General features: G+C 41.2%; 1 protein-coding gene across 1 annotated transcript; it reads right to left on the bottom strand.

The window, feature by feature from the left end:
• Positions 1-105: 105 nt before the first annotated feature.
• Positions 106-13,523, bottom strand: ZFAND5 (zinc finger AN1-type containing 5). The gene is made up of 6 exons (XM_073345142.1): positions 13,055-13,523; positions 7,944-8,101; positions 7,476-7,584; positions 6,758-6,858; positions 2,069-2,194; positions 106-1,755 (listed from the first exon to the last, which is right to left on the bottom strand). Exons 2-6 carry the CDS (start codon positions 8,092-8,094, stop codon positions 1,607-1,609), a joined length of 636 nt encoding a protein of 211 aa, XP_073201243.1. The 5' UTR covers positions 8,095-8,101; positions 13,055-13,523; the 3' UTR covers positions 106-1,606.
• Positions 13,524-22,125: the final 8,602 nt, after the last annotated feature.

The following is a 22,125-nucleotide window of genomic DNA, read 5'->3' as shown; positions in this document are numbered from 1 at the left end:
AAAAAAAGTCCACAGAGCAGAAACTAGTTGCAGCTCTTCCCCCATCCATAAGACAGCCTCGGGTTATCCAGTAACTCAAAACCCAATGAACTATAACAAAAGGAATTATTTCCCTCTGTACATGATTTTATTATTTACATAATACAACATAGCATAGATGCTGGGTAGCATGATTATGTGCAATACATAAATATGAACTATCTGTACACATTTGTATATCTAATAACTCAGAACTGGAGGACAAAGTTAAAGCAAAAAACCTGATGCTTTTAATAGTGAAGTAAAAACTAAGACTGAACACTGCAATAAAAATCAGAAGTAGAGCCTTGTGTACATAGTTAACTATTTACAGATGAGAACAGGCATTACCACAACACTAGTCTAAACTGTACTGGTTTATATAAAAAACAAGTTTCATACATCACAAAAAACTTCCATTATAACACAGAAGTGATATTACCAGACAAGCATCAGTGAAGTATACTGCCTCTTCTAGAGTTATTGTACAATGCTGTAGATAATGCAGCCCATGCAATACACCCAAGAACACTACAGTCCTACACCCAAATACAATTAAAAATGATAAAGCAGCCCTCAGAGTGGTGCCAGGTACCACTCAAGTCTACAGCAGCCACGTTGGGTATGGTTTTCCATGCAGAATGGTGCCACCTTATTTTATTTAAGAAACTGTTAAATAAAAAAGCTCTTATTCTCTTGAACCCAACATGAAGATACATGAAAAATTAAACTGCTCCAACATCTTTGCAACTTAGATTCCAACATATTGTTACTTGATATAGCTGCTGTGGTAAATCTAAAAACAAATAGCTTTTTTTCTTTTGTAAATAAAAATCTTACAGCATTCTGCTACACAACATTTTTAGCTATGCAAGAGTAAAGCAGACAAACCTTCTGTTGCAGGCCAGTTCATGAAGTTTTTAAGAGGGCATTTCCTTTGGGAACCTGTTCTGAACTATATAATGTAGTCATTTCCAGGATCGTTCACACCCTTTAAGTATCAATTTCTCACTTTTCCTGCTGCATTTATTAAACATTAACTATATCTTAAATATGGCACCAACACTCCTCTATGTAAGGTGGATCCCCCATGTGAGCTCACATTCTGCTTCAAAACAATGAACTGTGGAAATTAAAGATAGGAGAAGATTTAACTATGGTAGAAGTAGACTGCCAACTTTTTTCTGGTGTATCTTTTTCCCCCAAACAGGCACATAACACTAGCTAAAGATGATCTACCTCAATTACATTCCCAAAAGGCAGATCTGCTGCAGACATGCAGATTTGATACATTTGTTTGGCACACGTGAACTAGACAATTTGTCCTCTGTGCATTTATAACGTTCTGTGCAGGTCTTAATTAATCCAATTTTATTCTGGGGAGGGCATATACATTTTAAAAGGGCTGTATCTATCCAATTCTGCCTGTAACAAACACCCAAACATCCTGAAATATCAGTAAGACAGACAAGACTAAAGTAAAACTCTGGAGAACATCAAAAGAAAATGGCCATGCACCTGCTCTTTAATGTTTTCCTAGGATATATTAAAATAAAAACAAAGTCAGTCTTTTCACAAGTAGTTTAGTTTATATTCTCTGGATTTTTTCAGCCACAACAACTGGATTTTCTTTCCTGATTTTAGCTGCAGCTTCTGCTTTGTAGTCATATGGGCAGTTGTGCTTATCAGAGTAACGGTGAAGTCCACAAAACAAGTTTCCACATCGGCAGTCAAACCCTGTACAAACAAAAGGAAGCAGTGTCACTTTCAGCTCTAGCTAAACTATGATTTTAAAGCTTAGTCACTACAGACAAAGAACCAAGTATTTACTACAACTATTCTGTAAGAGCAATACATGAAAAAAGAAAGATTCCATGCATTTCAAAAAACACAGCTGTTTCACAGGGTCTCATCCCAATGAATTCTGAAATGCTTCCTACCCAAAGTGAGTTTTAGAAAATACCAAATACAATGTTCCATCCAGAGGACTAGTAAATGCAAATGCTAGTCAACAAAAGCTGTTAAGTATTGACAAAGCCTTTTCATATACCTGTAAGGCCAACCTTCTTTCTGCACATGAAGCATCTGTTCTTCTTTGGTTTGGGCAATTCAGGAGCACTCTCTTCATTCTGAGAAGTACTGGGCTGAGATACTGATGGACTTGGTTGAGTAACAACTATGGAAAAAGCAAAAAAATAAAACAAACTGAAATGAGAGCTCCAGATTAAATTTGAATAATTCAACAACGAGCATTTGTTCAAGAATGTAGGTACAGCCCAAGACACTGCATTCCTTTCCCAGAAACTATGCAAAATTCATAGCATATACAATACCACGTTTAAGGTTTTATATTAATACTGAAATCTTTAGCTATAAACCTACAGCTGTGTTTATTACACCACGTGCTAGTAAGTCAGGAATATGGCCACTTCACCATTTAAATGCAAAAATGGAGAGAAGGGTAAGCGTTATTTAACCTACCTTCATAAAGAACTATGAATAGAAAGTATCATAAGTTCATGGTAAGTGCTATGTAAGTCATAAGACCTACTTTGAATATCAATGTATACAGGAAAGTTTAAATTTAAGGTCACATGGTAAACCAAGTATATAGTTGTGTTTGTTAGTATTCCTTTGAGAGATTCCCCCCAGTGTTTAATAGGTAAAGCACTGTGACCACCTACTCTTTAAACAATCTAAATTGTACATAAGTTTACTTGATTTCAGAAATAAAAAAATTGAAAAACCCTAAAAGCATTGAGCTATAAAATACTTACTGCACAAACAACACATTCCAGATTAAAGCACTACTGTTTGTAATAAAATGAGATTAATATGGGTTTTCCAATCTAACAATAGCCAGATGAGACTGTAGTGCTTCAGTGTAGACACTACCTACACCAATGGAAGGGATTTTCTTGTCAGTGTAGGTAATCCATCTCCCCAAGAGGTGGTAGCTAAACTGATGGAAGAATCCTGTCAACCTAGCATTGTCTACACAGGGACTTAGGTTATCTTAACTACACTGCACAGGGGTATGGATTTTTCACATCCCTGAGTCACAATTACGCCAACCTAATTTTCTAGTGTAGGCCAAACCTAAGACTGCAACAGCAGCTACATTTCTGACTATTACATCATTGGTTCACACAGTTCCCTGCTATGAGCTCTATTCTCAGAGAGAGAAGAGTTACCTTTGCCTACGAGAGTGCTCTCCACTTTCCCATACGAACACTCCTACAGTAATTTAGAAAAGAGCAACAGCCCACATTTATGCCAAACCTAGACATTCTTGTATTACAGTAAATTCAGTATGGCAGTAAAGGTAGCATAGCTAAACTGACTCATTCTAAAGCTAGTTTTCAGTGGTTTCTCCCATGAACATTTGGGGTCCCGGTTGAGTCTAGTTTCATTTAAGAAGCTTTTCTTGGACTGTAAATCCAAAAGTGCAATGTAGTTTTACAAGGGTCAAGACTCTGTGACTTTAATGCAAACCACCCCTTTTAAATGATTAAACATGTCTTTTTTTAAGGTTCCCCTTCACACCCAGTAAGTCTGACGAAGGTATGTTTTGACTTCGTTTAAACAAACACTTAGACATCTGAAAACAACATGCTAAGCATATACATCACGTTCAGTTCCCACCCTAAACAGTTTACAGTCTAGATGAATGATAAAATTAAACAGATGGAAACAGATAAAAGTTTCAGTTACTTGAAAGACTAGGACATGTAGATGCAGGTAAGCCCTATTTGCTTACCCTTTCTTGATAGACTGTTTATGGAGTGTTACACATTCTCTCCCCAACTCTGACATCTACAAGCTTCTGGGAGAGATTGCCAGGTGCCATAATCCGAAGAGCCTACAATACACAGATACTCAAAATATCTTCATCCCAAATGCTAGTAATAGCCACACTACTTGTCACAGTACCTGGATATATTTATTTCTGGAGGAGCAGCTAGCTGAAGTTCAATCTTGGAAAAACTGAAGTGATGGTGGGTAGAGGGAAATAATGAGAATATCAACAAGTTTTTTTCCAACAGAATTCTCTTTCCTAATGTCATGAAATGGTATGTGGTTTTGGAGTTCAAACTAGACCTCCAAATAGCAACAGGAGCAAGAAAAGCACCTTTCTATCTATAGCTCGCCAGAAGACTGCATCCTGTCAGGCACAAGTCTGACCCACGCCATGGTATTCCATGCATCTGTGACCACAGACTGTTGTATTTGGGCACGCACCCACAAATCCACATGCGATAAAAGTTGAAGGACATGACACTAGTGCTCAGGTCTCTAATGACTACCCACTAAGTTTAGTATTTATCCTCAAGATGCTAAATGGGCTTTGACCAAGTCTGTTCAAAGGCCATCTTTTTTCTTTGTGATCATGAACCCTCCAAACAACTGTGATACTTGCAGACTATCGAACTTAAACAGGACAAGATTAGTGAGAGGAGCAGCCAAAGCCTTTTCAGCAAGCCTGCCCAGTGATGTTCTCTTAAAGAGTGGCAGATGACAATAAACCTAAATCTGGTCATGACTTAAGATGAACAAATCCTTTCTCCTTGATACAGTGTTATCATAGACTATTTCCCCCATGATTTTCCCTCCTCCTGTTCTGAGGAAAGAATCTAAGAAATCCTACGTGCTGCCAGATGGAGGAAGAAAAGAAAGACGTGAACAGTCTACACATAAGCTATTCAGTTTTGAAGAGTGCTCAGATACTATAGTAGGCACAATATAAAGACTTGATAAAAAACAAAAAATTAGAGGGAGGCTAGATTCTATGGTCTGGCAAAACTGGCTTTAAGATACCCGTTGAATGGCCATATGTAGAGTTTAAGGAATACAGACTGGAGACAAAACACTGGAGCAGAGAGCAGTTTTCCTAAAGAGCCAAATACGCTGGAAGCGTGCCAGGGAAAAAAAAAAAAAAAAAAAAAATCAACCTAAGGTTTTCCAGGTATTTACATGTACTTCCAGTATGCAATTTCTGTTCCTTTCCATCTAAACTGCAAAAAAAATCCTGGCTTTTGAGTTCCACAGAGGCATTTGCTATTAGCCTGGTAATTAATAACAAATATTTTAAATTAAGAATGGTTATAAGCAACTTTCGCCATGCAGCTTCTGTTAGCATAGAAAGACTAAAGTATTCTTTTGCATAGCATAGTTTTTGGTGTCGATTGTCATTGTTCATCCCCAATGAGATCAGAAGCTTACAAGTTATCAGTTTCAAAGAGGACTTCTGCAATTTGGTAACTAATTTTAAATGGTTAAGAATTTTCAATTTGACTCACTTGCCACACTGTCATTACTACCTTATTTTACATATACTGTTTCCTTCCTCATTGGCACTCTCAGACATGACCTCAAGATGCATTGTTAAAAAGGGACACGACTAAGTTACAGGAGATAATCTGAAACTTGCATAGCTTATAAAAGTCTCCTTAAACTCTGTACACACCCCAAAAAGCATCAGAGCAATACATACACTTGTATTTATCAATCCATGTCACAGAATCATATTACTGATACACCTCTTTTACATCCCAAATAGCCAGAGCCAAAGTATGAATACAAAACAGTTTAATGCAAGACATCAAAGCAGCTCAAACAGGAAAAAAAACCTAGACAGAAATAAAGGGCTAGTTAATGTAATCTTCCTGCGACTCTTCACCTTCAGATTTTTCCAGTTTTGAAAAATGGTAATTTTGTCTAAGTATCACAGAAAAAATCGTTTAAAACTATGGCAGCATTTACAAAACAAATACCAATTTTATAAAGCTATTTAAATGAAGTGTTTTGAAGGACACATACCAAATGGGAGAAAGGAAAAGACAACATTAGTGTTAGTAGCTGTAGAATAATATACACATTATTCAAACTTGTGTGTGACAGTTTAACAAAAATATTGGTTCAAGAACTTGGTATCTGTTGGTGTAGACCTGCTTTTCACAAAGAAGTTAATGCTCTAACTTTTCTTTTCTTTAAATAATACCATTGTAAAGTATCTGTAACCTTCCCAACGTAAAAGTACAACTTCTAAAGCATCCGCTTGGATTATGAACATAATATGGCCCAACGATTAAGTTCACTCCAGTTCAAGAACAATGGATCAATTATTCCACAGGTGCTTGATCAGTCCATCCTTCAACAGACTTGTCTGTCACATGCATTAAACTAAGAGCACAGCCCTGGGACAGAGTTATAAAAGAAATATATAGTCTTAAAAATTTTTAGCCAGTAAGCTCAAGTAATTATTTATCCTCCAAAAATGCTGTGTTTCCTTCTCTAATATGGCTGAATACAAGAAGCCATATTTATGTCCACAAGCCAACAGAAATTTGAGACAAAGGTTCTCCTAGATTTTCAACAGAGGTTTCTATCATTTTAGCCCTGTAAGGGAAAAGAACCGGAGGGCTAAAATTACAATTCTAAAAACAATAGTGTACAATTCTAAGTGTTTCAAAATTTAAACTGAAAGTTTAAGAGCCGAACTTGCTCTCTTGTCAGAGTCTTCAATGGGAATTGTGTGCATGTCCAAAGGTGAAATTTAGCCCCAGCTATTTTTCTCTGCACTACAAACGTACACTCAAATATTCAGAACCACCACCTTCAGTTTTTAATATTTTTCCTAGGACAGTATTATGATGGTGAGGGAAGAGACGGTAAAATATAAACTGTCAACTTCTGCTAAAATCCACTAGTTGTATTCAAAGTTAATTTGATGGCACACCTGGCTCTGTTGTCTCTGTTTTCGGTGTTACTTTTTCCTCTCTTGAAATGCTCATTTCTGTCATTTGCTGTGTTACGGGCAAGGCGGCAACAGGTACATTTCTGTTACATTCAATGAGAAAAAGCAATTCATGTTAGTTTTGAGTTTACACTAAATGTATGTGTTGTCTAAACTCTACTTAAATATTCTCAGCAGTTTAAACTATTTGTTTTGCCACTACAGAGATAGCTTCTACCATATTTAAAGAAAGTAATGAAAGATGCTTCTTTTAATAATTACTTCACTCACTCTACAGCAGTATTTCTCAACAGCTGGTCCATGGACCAGTACCGGTCCCAAAGATCTCCCCAACACAGTTTAGGAAGGCAGCAAGCTGGTCCCTGGTATCAAAAAGGATGAGAAATACTGCTCTAGAAGACTGAAGAAGCCATGTAGCAAACTGCTGTTCAGCTAAGAATCAAGAAAGCGTTCTTGCAATATCCAGCCGTCTAATACCAAACATCGTATACCACTTACATCAGCAATCTTCAATTAAGTTCACAAAGCATCGGTCAATCATAGTTCTCCATGAGACAGTTTGTCAGCTATTTATTCCTCCAGAAACTAACTACAATGGTGATATCAGTACACCTACACCATAGTTGTTTTAAGTATAAATCCTCTATTTGTTTTATGGATTTAACTCAGGTTAGCCTCAAAACAGTAATCTACAACTTACCTTAATTTGTCAGATGTGCTGCCAGCAGCACCTTCACAGTTTAAGCTAGCATCTACTCTCTGAACTGATACAGAGTCTGAGGTAGGACTGCTTGAACCACTGGCTGTTCCTATGCAATAGAAATTTGAAAGTTAAGTAAACGTGTAGAATATAAATTAATAACTACTCAAGCACACTTATGTATAATATTAGTTTAGCTGTTCTCACCCAATTACTTGATATTTGATTAGATTGCTGTGTCTTTAAAACTGCATGCCAATGAAATACAACTAAAGCGATCATCTAAATATATGGATCAAGTGCTCAGCAGAAACTTAGGGTGGGGCACCAAGTATAGTGTGTTGTCCAGAATGTACAAATCAACATAATTTTGTTTTCAGCATAGCCATTGCAGATGTTCCTGCCTCCAACATTTGTCCTACAATTCCTGCCATCTTCTCAGACATTTCTCCAAATAAAGAAGTTTACCCATTGGACTGATTCTGCCACTATTCTGCTGTCGTTGAAGATGCTCTTTGTAGCAGACGGAGCACATTCCATTTGTCCTAGGATTCCCATAAAATCCACAACCAGTACTACACAGCATGGGCCCTGGGGTCTGGTTCGTCTCCTGAGCCATCTCTGTGCTGTAAATAAAACCAGATAACTGCATTAAAAGTTGGCATGTAACCAAAATCGATCATAGTTTGTAGGAGACAGTCATTAGTATCTTTACATAACACAAATGTAGCCTTTGTTAAGAATGCTGATATTTGTAGAAAAAGTAAAGTTGCAGTAATGGAAAGCATAGATATTGTTATACCTTTCTAAAATCCTAGTAGAAAAATTTCAATGATATCACGTAGGTTGGAAGAAGGGTACATGTAATTATGCACCCTTATGAACAGATTCACTTCACTCATCACTGAGCAGTAAAAAAAACAAACCTGTGTCACTGTCACTCATTTTGAGTATTTTCTATTCCCGAAGTCAGATCCGCTGAATAAACCACACCAAATCTGTGTACACTAATCAATTCTGGAAACCAATATCATCTATTTATCAACAGACTAGGCAGCAAATAAACTGCCTTCACTGCTTATATGATATGTGGGTCCTGGATAATTTCAACTCAGAGTTAACAAATTGTATTTTGGCAATACACTCAATAAAGCAGAGTGGGGAAGTTTACTACAAGTACTAGCCAACGGTCAATTTCAATATGCACTTTTAACTATAGAAGTAATTTCCAAAACAGAGCAAGTCTTGTTTGTATGAAAGCTGACACTGTATGTTAACTGGCAGCAACATGTGTGCAGAATCTTCCATATACAGGGTCAGCAGGCATTCCTGAAACATCACGAATTTATTTTTCGGTGCTTTAAAAGTTGCATTTGCAACAAACTTGAACAGAACTCTTGCAAGAAACGCATTGGCTGCTAAAATACACCCATTTACACAGCCTACTCATTTCCATAAGCTCAGCAAAGTACTCTGGCTCAAGAATTTATAGAAAGGTACCCATGTTTGGCATTGGATAATAAAAGTCCTCACCTCTGCATAACAAACAGCAAAAATTAACAATACAAATACCTCACCTTCACTAGTGATTTATCTCTGCAATACAAGTTTAGTAGAAAACCTGATATAGCAAGGAACCCTTGGCTCCCAAGAGCATTATTATAACAGGGGCACAGTATAATTAAGTGATCTCCTATAAATCCAGGGCAAATTAAAATATTAGACTGGGCCACTAGAAAAATTGTGTTTTAAAACAATACACCTTTTGGGGCACAATGAACTTTTTAAAACCTGGAGAGCTAGATATTTTGACAAAACAGCCTCTCCATATTAGTGTCTCCCTCTCTAGTTACATCCAAAGTGAATTACAGATATTTGAAAAGACTCATTTAAGGTTCACAGCAACCCAATATACATATGTTGATACACAGGTGCTTGCTATGGACCAAAACATAGTTCTGTAAATTAAAGGTCTGCGTCTCCCAAAGATAAGCCTTTCTTTAGGGATATTATAGTAGCTGAAACTACAGTGGAGTATCATATCACTGTGCGGCTCCAAGGGAGATTGAGGGCCCACTATAGTAAGTACTGTAAATACACAGAAAATCCCTGACCCAGAAAATTTACAAACTAGATAAGGCACACCAAGGGGCAAAAAGGAACAGTTACATGTACCCTTTTTGGAACTGAAGCAAAGAAATTAGGTGACTTGCACAAGGTCACTCAGAAAGTTAGTGACATCTCTTGATCTAGATCTCTAGTTCATTACCTTGACAAGACCTGCCTTTTTGACACCTGTCATAGGCTTCTACCAAATTGTGGTTTTACAACCATTTTTCATTTATTTTAAGGACCCATGCAGATGGAACTGATCAGCTAAACAGCAGAAACAGTGGACTATACAAAGTACTGCCAGATGAACTAAAATACAGAAAATATTTTCTTCTAATACAATTTAGATATTCTGAGGATATAAGTGCTAACAAATATATCAGAGGGATAAATACCACGGAGGGAGAAGAATTATTTAATCTCAGTACCAATGTGGACACAAGAACAAATGGATATAAACTGGGCATCAGGAAGTTTAGACTTGAAATTAGACAAAGGTTTCAAACCAACAGCCTTCCAAGGGAAGCAGTGGGGGCAAAACACATATCTGGCTTCAAGACTAATCTTGATAAGTTTATGGAAGGGATGATATGATGGGATAGCCTAAATTTGGCAATTAATTCATCTTCAACTATTAGCTGTAGATATGCCCAATGGCCTGTGATGGGATGTTAGATGGGGTGGGATCTGAGTTACTACAAACAATTCTTTCCTGGGTGTCTGCCTGGTGAGTCTTGCCCACATGTTCAGGGTTTAGCTGATCGCCATATTTGGGGTCGGGAAGGAATTTTCCTCCAGGGCAAATTGGAAGAGGCCCTGGGGTTTTTTTGCCTTCCTCTGCAGCGTGGGGCCTGGGTCACTTGTTGGAGGATTCTCTGCACCTTGAAGTCTTTAAACCATGATTTGAGGACTTCAATAGCTCAGACATAGGTTAGGGATTTGTTACAGGAGTGGGTGGGTGGGATTCCGTGGCCTGCATAGTGCAGGAGGTCAGAGTAGATTATCACAATGGTCCCTTCTGACCTTAAAGTTTATGATTCTAATTTTCATTAAGTGGTGTTCCTTTTAATAATTCTAAACATGTCAGCATCCATGAATGAGTCTCCAGTACTCCAACTTGCTCCTCTTAAAAATGAAGATATTGTAGACATGTTTTACCACTTGCTATTTAAATCTAGCTTTAGGTTTTAATTGTTGTTTTGAATATAATGTAAATACAAGCACTTTCATGGCTCCTGTCAGCACATTCTTTCCCTACTACAAATACATGCCCCTAATTAAAAAGGACAAATTGTTATTTTACAGTGACTGTTAAAGAAATTGCACCATTTCATTTTTCTTGTACCAGGTCCAAGTATCACTTGACTAACCATGTCCTTTAAAAGACTTCACCAGTATGAAGACAAATATACCTTCATCATCCCTTAATAAGTATTTATCAACCAGAAACTAAATTATGCTATTTGTACCTTTGGATTAATGTACTTGGAAGCTCAGATGACTATTTTCAGAGTAACAGCCGTGTTAGTCTGTATTCGCAAAAAGAAAAGGAGTACTTGGGGCACCTTAGAGACTAACCAATTTATTTGAGCATAAGCTTTTGTGAGCTTACAGCTCATGCTCAAATAAATTGGTTAGTCTCTAAAGTGCCACAAGTACTCCTTTTCCTTTTTGAGATGACTATGGGTTTCATAAACCTAACAGAAGTGCTTTGCTTGTCATACATCAGCAGTTCCCAACTAGGATGGGACCTCACAATTTAGCAGTCATCCACTTAATGTCACACATTCAGTTCTGTCTTTCCCTTAGAAAACCAGCTTATAATAGCATCACGTGTGCCTGCTTTCCTTAATATTTCTCAGAAGCTTAGGTCACATGGGTGAATGCATTAGCTTCCGCCTGTCACAAGGCTGCAATGTGACAGGCTGAGCAAGAGGCTCAGACACACAACCTCGTCAACAGGGGCCTCTGAAATCAGCTTCTATTTATATCTCAAAAGGTTGCCAACTCCTACACAACCCACAGAACTGAAGCAGCAAAGCATACACCCACTGTAATGGAGAAATATAAAATCCAATTAACAGGATGATTACAGCTTCCTCTCTGAAGAGAGAGAGGGAGACATTCTTAAATTATACTTAGAAAATGCAGCATCATGGGCTAGTCATCTCAAACAGCCATTACCATTTTTAACATACAGCATAAAGACAAAACAGCTGAGTATGATGAGGCCCAAAAGATGACTGCTGTTGCACTGCCTTTGCACACACACACATACAGTACTCAGCATTTTTGGGTGGGTGGTTTCAACAGAAGCATTTGCCTGCATATCAGTTTGTTCCTTTTTAAGTGGAAGGAAGACACTGATTAAAAGGTTAAGGTTCTTGTTCGCTGGTTGTTTCCTTTTACAGGAAGAACTATGTTTTGCAACTTGCATTAGCTCAGCTAGCGATTCTATTACAGTAACCCGGATAGCTACTAGTTACACAAGTTAAACCAGGGCAGGAAAATACTTGATAACTATATGCTGAAGACTACATAGGAGGTATTTTGTTGTGAATTACAACTAAACTCAAGGCCACTTTAATAACATAACAAACAATGAATTTGGAGTGGGCTTCACAAAATACCATAAAACAGCAGCAATGAACTTTAGTTCTCCACACAAAAGTGCTTTTTTAACCAAACTGCAATATTCACACCAGATACATTCACATTTTTAAACGGGTTTAGGGAGGGGGAAAGGAGAACAGAAAAAACAAAGCTATACCGAAATCAATACTAAACCCAGGGATGGGAATTGCGTCAATGATAGGGCAGAAAGGGACGGCTGACCTAAATCTCTATTTATCCTGACATCCTCCTCCAGAGGAGACCCCCAGAAGCGGGATTGACCCAGGGCATTTTGCGCTTTAGAAAGGGAGCTGAGGCGCTCCCTAGATACGCGGAGAATATGGATCGAAACGGACAAAGACAAAACTGAGCCAGGCCAGAAAAACAAAGGCAAGGGCAGGGCGCCCCCAGCCTCCCGCGGCAGGAGCCACCCGCCGGGGGTAGCGCTGTTCAAGCCCGAGCCGCGAGAGCGGCAACGTGCCTTGTTCCTCGCCCGGCCACCGGCAGCCCCAGGCCTGTTGGGCCCCTCTCAAAAGCCCCGAGTCACGCCGCCCAGCCGCTCGCTCGGTGCCGCCGGCCTCCTCAGCCCCTTCCGGCTCTTTGTTCTTCCCAGCAGCCGCGGCCCGCCGGCTAAGGGGATCCGCCGGCTAAGGGCCCCATTCGTTACCCCCCTCCCCGCGGCCGGGCCCTCTGCTCGGGGGCTGGGGGCCCTTCTCCCCGGACAGGCGGGGGAGCCTAGCCCGGGTTAAGGGCCGGAGCGTTTCGCTAGCCCCATCCCCCCGCGCGCTGCTCGGCCCCTCCACACCCACGAAGGCCGGCCGGCCGAGACACAAAGGCCGCGGGGCGCCACTGACCTGCTCGAAGAGGCCGCTGGCGAGGGCCCCGGGCGAGTGGTCGGTTCTGCTGAGGCCAGACAAAGGCGCCGGCGGGTGGGGGGAGGGGTGGCTGTCCCGGCGCGAGCGGGGGCAAGTCCCGGCCCGGCAAGGAGCTCGCGCCGCCGCGGCTCCTCTCCTTTGTTTCTGCAGCAGCGCGGAGCGAGACGCGCCGCGCGGAGGAGGGGTGGGAGCGGGGGAGGCGGATCCTGCTACACAACGCGCGCCGGCTCGCGCTGCTACTGCTGCGCCGCGAGGCTCCGGGGCCGGACGGAAGCGCCGCCGCACGCGCAGAAACCGGCGCTGGGGTGGGTGGGTCGGTCGGTCGGTGCCACCGCGCGCTGTTCCGGGAGGGAGGAGGCTGGACTCGAAGCGGCCGCTCAGAGCCAGCGATGACGCTGCAGCTGCGGCCGGCGCCCGCGCTCTCTGGAATCACACTAGCGCGCGGCTGGCGGTGGGGAGGAAGAGAAGGCGAGGCAGGAAGGGGCGGGGGTCTTCGTGACGTCACCGAAGCCGTGGAGAGAGGAGGGTGGGGGCCGTGTGCAGAGTGGCGAAGTCGTCATCTCACAGACATCGTCACGATGGAGGAGGGGCGGGATCAGGGGTGTCCGCGGGAAGGGGGCGGCGGGGTGAGCACGGGGCAGTGCGGCCATGGGTACTGAGTTTGCGAAGTGCATGGGGCAGGGACAGCGATGGGGGGCAGGGTTTGCGCAGTACGTAGGGCAGGGGTGGCCATGGGGCTGGCCTTAACCTGAGGTGAACTGAGGCGGCTGCCTCAGGTGCCAGAGTGTGGGGGTGGTGCCATGAGGAGCTAGAGTGTAGAAAATTTTATCTGTTGCTAGTGCATGTGTATTCCCTCTGCTCTAGATGCACAGAGATGGTGGAGTGCTGTGCTGGAGGAAGGAGGGCACAAGACACATAACAGGCAGGACAGAAGGTGAGAGGGAATAACAAAGCAGCAGGCGCTGTAGAGAGAGAGGGGAAGAGGAGCCTCTTATGTACCTCTCAATCAGTCCAGGCTCCTGGTGGTGCTAAACACCAGCTTCTCAGGGAGCTTCCTGTTTCCTGCTGCTTCCCTGAACCCACTTGAGCAGAACAGGCAGTCAACTGAAGTAGTAGGAGCCAGTTAGGCCCTTCAGACGCTGATATCTCCTCTCACTGAGGCCCTGCTACCAACCTGCTTATTTTTCCCATTCAGTTGAGTGTTGAGAGCCACTATAGCTGGCACAGGTTTCAGAGTAACAGCCGTGTTAGTCTGTATTCGCAAAAAGAAAAGGAGGACTTGTGGCACCTTAGAGACTAACCAATTTATTTGAGCATGAGCTTTCGTGAGCTACAGCTCACTTCATCGGATGCATCCAATGAAGTGAGCTGTAGCTCACGAAAGCTCATGCTCAAATAAATTGGTTAGTCTCTAAGGTGCCACAAGTACTCCTTTTCTTATAGCTGGCACAGAACAGCAGTCATGAGTGAAAGAAGAAAATGCCCCTTCTGGGGCAGCATTCAGAAAAAGAAAGGAAGCAACAGAAGCTTTTCTGTCTAAGCAGGAAGGCGCTCTTCTGAGATACATAAACACAAATATTCATGGTGAGCCTTCTGGCCCCAGTGAGGATGTGAGTGGTGAGGAGATGCCTGATCTTCCAGTTAGTCAGAGTGCAGGTGACCTGGCAGCTACTGCAGCATCCATCTTGTCATCTCAAATGGATGTAACCATGCACATTCCTGAAGAAAAGTGTAGATCAGAGAAGAGTTTGGTGGAGGCACAAGAAACAGCTGCTGCTGAGTTTAGTTCCTTAAGTCTAGATGATCCAGGACTGTGGACCCACTTGAGCAGTAGCCTGAGGGACTTCCTTGTACTGCATGGGTCACAGCAAGTGAAAAACTTCATGTTCCCCAAAGACAATGAAAATAGAAGTTTCCGTCCAACAGACTACAGGCATGAAATCCCCAATGGTGACAAAGTGGAGAAGCCATGGCTTATGTACTCAAAACCCCAGAATGCTGCATACTGTTTTTGTTGCAAATTCTTCCAGTCTAATGTTCCAGCCACATTGGGTTCTACAGGAACAAAGGACTGGAAAAATCTGGCTAGAAATCTGGCATGCCATGAGAAGGCAGCAAATCACCAGAGAGCATTCCATAGGGGGAAAGAGCTTGAAATGAGACAAAGGTTAAAGGCCACCATAGATGATCAGCATCAAGAGAAGATTGCATCAGAGTCCCTTTACTGGCAAAATGTTCTGAAAAGGCTCATTGCCATTGTGAGAATGCTTGCTACCCAAAACTTAGCACTGCGTGGCACTTCAGATCAGCTGTATGTGCCAAACAATGGAAACTTCCTGAAAACTGTGGAGCTGATGGCTGAGTTTGATGCTGTACTCCAGGAGCATCTAAGAAGAGTCACCACCCAAGAAATGTACACACACCACTACCTTGGAAAAACCAATTCAAAATGAGATCATACAGTTACTGGCAACAAAAGTCAAAGAGAAGATAGTGGCAGATCTGAAGTCAGCAAGATATTACTCTGTTATTCTGCACTGCACACCTGACATCAGCCATACGGAACAAATGGCTTTAATGGTGCGTTTTGTAACAGCAGCAGAACCTAGTGAAAAAGTCCCTGCAATGGTGACTGTCAGAGAGCATTTTCTAGAATTTATTGACATTGATGATACTACAGGAGCTGGTATGACAAGTATGCTTCTTAAAAAGCTGGAAGATACGGGAATTGCAATAGCTGACATGAGAGGTCAGGGCTATGATAATGGTGCCAACATGAGAGGAAAGAACAGAGGAGTGCAGACACGGATCCGAGAGTTAAACGCTCAAGCTTTTTTTGTCCCATGCAGTTCTCATTCATTGAACTTGGTGGTCAGTGATGCAGCATCAGCTTCTAGTGAGGCTGCTGAATTTTTTAATGTAATTCAAAGCATCTATGTATTTTTCTCTGCATCAACTCGTCAATGGCAAATTTTGAAGCAACATCTGGGAACATCCTCTCTGACACTGAAACCACTGAGTGCCACACGATGGGAAAGTCAAGTGGAGGCAATAAAGCCTGTCAGACACCAAATTGGGAAGATAGATGATGCCATAGCTGCCATTATGGAGAATAAAGCTATGACAGGAACTGTTTGTGGCAGAGCAGTGGCAGAGGGAAATGGAATCACCTGAAACATACATAACTTCAAATTTCTGTGTGGCTTAGTGTTGTGGCATAAATAAATTTGTTTGAAATAAATGTTGTAAGCAAGAGACTCCAAGGTGTTGACCTTGATATATCTGGAGCAATGGAACAACTGGACAAAACAAAGTCATGCCTATAGTCTTACCAGTCAAATGAGGGATTTCAAAACGTTCTGAAGAGTGCACAGAAGTTGGCAGAGGAACTACACACTGAAGCTATTTTCCCACCCATTCAAGAATACAAAGAGTCACCGAAGAAGATGACATTTTGATTACGAGGCACGGGATAATCCCATAAGAGACCCCAAACAACAATTCAAAATCGAATTCTTTAACCAGGTGCTAGATTGTGCAGCACAGTCAGTTGAAGAACATTTCATGCAGCTCAAGGAACACAGCAGTATATTTGGGATGTTGTATGATATTCCCAAACTCCTCAGTATACCTGAAAAAGACCTACCCCAGCAATGCAGGGCACTTGAGACAGTGTTGACACACGATGACATGCGCAGTATTGATGCGAGTAATTTAGGTGATGAACTGAAAGCCCTTTCAAGATACACTTCAGCAGGATCAACTCCAAAGGCTGTTCTGGAATGTATGTGCACAAATAAGATGACCACCCTCTTTCCAAATGCTTTTGTTGCTCTGCGCATACTTCTAACACTTCCTGTAACAGTTGCCAGTGGAGAACGCAGCTTCTCCAAGCTGAAGTTAAAAAAAACACATCTACACTCCACAATGACACAGGAGAGGTTGGTTGGCTTTGCAATTATCTCAATAGAGCATGAGCTGGCCCAGACTGTGGACCTTCAGGAGGAAGCAGTTCAGATCTTTGCAACCAAGAAGGCACGGAAAGCACCACTTTGATTATTCAAACAGATAAAAATGCCAGTGTTTACTATGCAGACAAGAAAAGTTACATTTGCTGTTCAGACATTTGAAAGTTAACTGTAACTTAAAATTTTTGAATGAGGCATTTTAAGTTGTTAATTCTCCTTTATTGGGGTAGGTAGCAGAGCAGTACCATGAGGGAGTAGAACAGGAAGTAGGCAGAATTGAGACCTTTCAAAGTTTTGGCCAAACAAGGGGGCATGGGGGCGTCATTTGAGCTCCTTGCCTCAGGTGCCAAAATGTTTTGGGCCGGCCCTGGGGTGGGATGGCGGGCGGGATGTGCACAGTGCATGGGATGGAGATAACGGGGAGGGGTGTGGGGCATGTGCAGTGCATGAGCAACCATGGCAGGATGTGCACATTGCATGAGGCAGGGGCAGCCATGGGGGTGTGTGTGTGTGCTCAGTGCTTGGGGTAGGGGCAGTGCATTGAGCTGAGGGGCGGGGATGGGATGACTGGAGGGAGGCAGCTAGAGCTAAGCTGGACTTGGCCAGGCATCCTTGCATTGTCCACACTAAATCAACAAAAGCGTCCCTCTCTCTGTGTAGCGGAGGCAGCTAGTAGTGTGGCATGGATGCGAGTGCCACTTCAGTGAGACTCCTCAACTTAGAGGGCCTCACATTTTCAACTGCGAAGGATTGTTGTGGCCTTCCTTTGAACAGCTCTCACCAGAGTCAGAGTCAGCCCACTGGGAGCCCTGAGCAGGAATATTTTTGGTGACCGGCCCCTTACCCCTCACCTACCCCCTAAAAATACCTGTTGCATTATTTCCACAAACCAAAGGAAGGTTTCAGAGTAGCAGCCGTGTTAGTCTGTATTCGCAAAAAGAAAAGGAGTACTTGTGGCACCTTAGAGACTAACCAATTTATTTGAGCATAAGATTTTGTGAGATGCAGTGAGCTGTAGCTCACGAAAGCTTATGCTCAAATAAATTGGTTAGTCTCTAAGGTGCCACAAGTCCTCCTTTTCTTTTTGAAAACCAAAGGAAAAACCCCAACCCAACGCATACTGATACACTTCTTTAAAAGTCCACCTTAAATTAACAGTATTTTGTTGCAATACTAAATCAGGGTCCCTTTGAGCTTTTTGGGTACTTAATCAATTGCTTTGCCTGCTTATGCCTAGTGCTGGCTCTCATATCTCTGTTTGCAGCCAACCTTTGCCATAGGGCAGGGTGAGTTCCCTTTAGATGTGCCTTTTCTTTGTCCATGCAATAATTCCATTCAGATTTGGCTGTGATAAGTCACCATTTCCTCTCCTCTTTTGTGTTCCTCAGGGCAGTTTTGGCAGTCTGATACATAGGTGCTGGAACTATGAGTGCTGGGGGTGCTCCCACATCCCCTGTCTTGAAATGGTTTCCATTATATACAGGGTTTACAGTTTGGTTCAATGACTCTCTGCACCCCCACAATAAAAATTGTTCCAGCACTGCTGTTCTGATGAAATCACTGACTGTTTCTAGACTGGGCTGAGGGCTCATGCCACTACCAAAGCAGCAGCAGCAGATGCTGCTTTGGGGTCACAGGGAGCTACCAAAGAAGCTGTAGCACACCTAGTAATGGCATCAGTGGTCCAGTTTCCCTCTCCCTCCAGTCTCCAGGGTGGCAGCTCCCCCAAATTCCCTGGGTGTATGGGGAAGGGAAGAGAGAGCAAATCACATCAGGGTGAGCTTCTTGCAACCATTTCCCAGACCTAGCTGCAGCCCATTCCACCTCCCCACCCCAAAAACAGCCTTCTCCTGCTGACTACTAATGTTATTAGTCCTGTAGTTCAAGTAGTTCAATAGTAACAATCTGTCCTGCAGTGCTGAAGGTCCAGGCTTCAAATGTCAGCATTCCTATTTCTATCTTGTAAAAATTAACTTCAGGTATACTTTTATTCATTATTATTGAAATGAAATGTGCTTACTACTTCTAATTTTTCCCCTAATAAATATTTAATGTGAAGTAATAAACGCTAGAAAGGTTGTTAGTCTTTCTTAATAATAAATTGCATTTTTGATGATACGTACAATAATTGATTCTTAAAATACTTTGTCGTAAAGGCCTACTAGAAAAAATTAAAGTAAAATATGTCATGATAAAACGTAATCTCATTCCCCTGACATTTAGAAACAAACACAATATTTTTTGCCATTTTCTCTAGAATTAGTCTAAGAAACATTATTCTAAAATTAAACATGCAAGAGAGCTCAAAGGGAAATTGATATTTTCCGTATTTAGTTTAATGAAAACATATTAATACGTGTGCTATTCTTTCAAATATTTATGTCAATTTATAAAGCACATATAGGTGCTAAACAACAGTTAAAAAAAATTATGGCAGAAACGAATTGCCCAGACGAACCATGTAAAACAGAAGAATATCACTGTGATGGTTTGGGGGTTCACCCAGATAAAGTAAGGGGCTCTCTCACTGCCTGCCCTGTAAACCTGGGTGTTTGTGTTGTGCAGCTTTGGCTCAGAGTCCTGATATCAGCAGCCTGCTCTCAGCACAGTGGCCTCACCCTGGCTTTCACCAGCCTGGTTTCTCCTTGCAGGGTGACACCAACAACCCTTCCAATCCTGAGCCTCCCCAAAACCATCTCCCCTGCAATATCCAATCTCTCTGACTGGATATTCACAGAAGTTATGAAGTCCTCTGCCTGTTAGTTTAACTGACGATCCACCCTTCAGTTTAATACACAGCACTGAGATGGTTTTGTAATAAAACAAGGTGAGTTTATTAACAGAGAACAGATACTTAAGTGGCAATAAGAATAGAAGACACAGCTATGGTTACAAGTAAAACAAACCAAAACATGCTATCTAGTGACTAAAACTTAACTTCAGCAAGGTGCAATCTTTGTCTAAGCAGGTTTCTCACCTATAGTCAGTTCCTAGAGACTTCTACCCCCTTAACTGAAGGATCCATCTTTCTCAGATTACAAGAGCTCTTGTCTCTTTTGTCCATCCAGTGATGGATACCAAAATGGCTTTCTGCCTTTGCTTGCATTTCCCAAAGTCTATAGTGTCTGCTTCAAGACCCAGGAAGGTCTGCCCCACCAACCTGTTACTGACAGGATCTGTCCTAGACTGTTAGTATATGGTGTGGGTTGGATACAGTCTGCCTGCACCCAGTCTGGTCAAAGTTTGTGTCAGTGGCCGGGAGCACATAAAATATGCTCTGTGGCTGAAATACACATTTAAAAAAATATTACTATACATCGCATAAACTACATCAAGGTTGCTAGCACAGTAACTAGCTACTTGGCTCCTGAAACATTCATTGTGCACTACATCATTTACAATATGTATGGTATATTATGAGTAGAAGTGATTGAAATTTTTCACAACAAAACAGCATTTTAAAAAACAAAACAAAAATATTCATGAAAAACTGTTGGCTTTCTTTAAAATTTATTTTTTGTGAAAATTATATCAAAATTTTATCAAAATCATTGTCAAAATCTTTACAGACATGGTTATAGAAAATGTTTACTAATTACTCACTTCTTAGTAAATGAAAATTTTTGATAACCATTTTGATAGTGATTTTAATATTAATCTCAGTAAAACTTTTGAAAAAAATATGAAAAATGGGTAAGTTTCAAATCTTGTGAAAAGTAAACAACCCTGACATTTTTAATGATTGTTTTTCATTTTTAATACCACTTATAATTATGATATTTTCAGAAATGACTTTTTTGGCCTTTTAAAGTTGTTTTACAGAATCTTGAATAAGAACATAAGAATGGCCATACTGGGACAGACCAAAGGTCCATCTAGCCCCGTATCTTGTCTTCCGACAGTGGCCAGGTGCCCCAGAGGGAATGAACAGAACAGGTAATCATCAAGTGACTCATCCCCTGTCACCCATTCCCAGCTTCTGGCAAACAGAAGATAGGGACACCATCCTGGCCAATAGCCATTGATGGACCTATCCTCCATGAATTTATCCATCAGCGATTTTTTTGGTGACGGAAGAGGTCACAAATTTTAAAAAAATGAATCAAATTAAACAAATTCAGGCCTGCCTCTGCTCCAATTGAAGTCAACAGGAGTTTTGATTTTGATGACAGTGGGTGCAAGATCAGTTCTCAGTACATTCCCTGATGTCTGTTAATATTTTCTTTCTGTCACAGACCCTTATGTATTTCATTGAATCATTCACCTGTATTCGGATTTGAATGAATAATTATTAAAAATAATTTCAGTTATCTTTATCTGCTTTTACTGCACTTTCAGTGCGTAAGTGAAATATGTATTTTTTTTCAGTGCTTACAAAATAAATGAAAAAGGAACTGAGATATGAACAATAAGAGATTGTTTGTTTTCTTCCATTTGTCTTCTTTTGCCTACTGAACAGCTGTGACCTTTGCCCTGTTTATTCATCAGAAAGTACATATGTTAGGATCTAGGAGTTTCATTCACACAACCCATATTTGTCATGTTCAAATAAAATCCTACTCTCACCAGGGTTTGATAGAGTGAGACTAGTAGTATTTACATAAGAACTCAAGAATCCAATATTCTACTCTGCTAGGTCTTGCTCCTGCTGAAGTCAATGGAGGTGTCACCACTGCCATTAATAGGAACAGGACTGTGCTTCTTGGGTTTATAAATGGTGTTATAAATGGAATGGATAAAAGAAAAAATTAAGTGGCCAACAACATTTATGAACCGTCTGACTGTCATAAGTGTATATCTGCACAGATATATCACATAACCATATAATCCTTCCTCATATAACAATAAAATAATAAATCAACACAACAAAACAACATGCACTTATGTAGCAGCTTCCATTTGAGGATTTCAATCCACTTTCACAATATGAATGAAGTTTATTTTCACAAAACCCCTCTGAAGTAAGTGAGTATTATTATCCCAGTTTAACAGAGAAGAGAAAGTGAAAGAAAGAGAGGTTAATTGACTTGCTCAAGATCACAGAGCAGGCTATAGAAGAGTTGGAAATAGATCCCAGAACTC

The sequence above is a fragment of the Lepidochelys kempii genome, chromosome 5, assembly GCF_965140285.1.
Source record: "Lepidochelys kempii isolate rLepKem1 chromosome 5, rLepKem1.hap1, whole genome shotgun sequence".
Taxonomy (NCBI): Eukaryota; Metazoa; Chordata; order Testudines; family Cheloniidae; genus Lepidochelys; species Lepidochelys kempii.
This window is presented reverse-complemented; position numbering and strand designations above follow the sequence as displayed.

Coding starts and splice junctions, on each gene's coding strand:
- ZFAND5 (XM_073345142.1), bottom strand. CDS start 8,094: ATGGCTCAGGAGACGAACCAGACCCCAGGGCCCATGCTGTGTAGTACT. Junction 2,195..6,757: donor AACAGAGACAACAGAGCCAG/GTGTGCCATCAA, acceptor CTTTTTCCATAG/TTGTTACTCAACCAAGTCCA. Junction 1,756..2,068: donor AAAGAAGGTTGGCCTTACAG/GTATATGAAAAG, acceptor TTGTTTGTACAG/GGTTTGACTGCCGATGTGGA.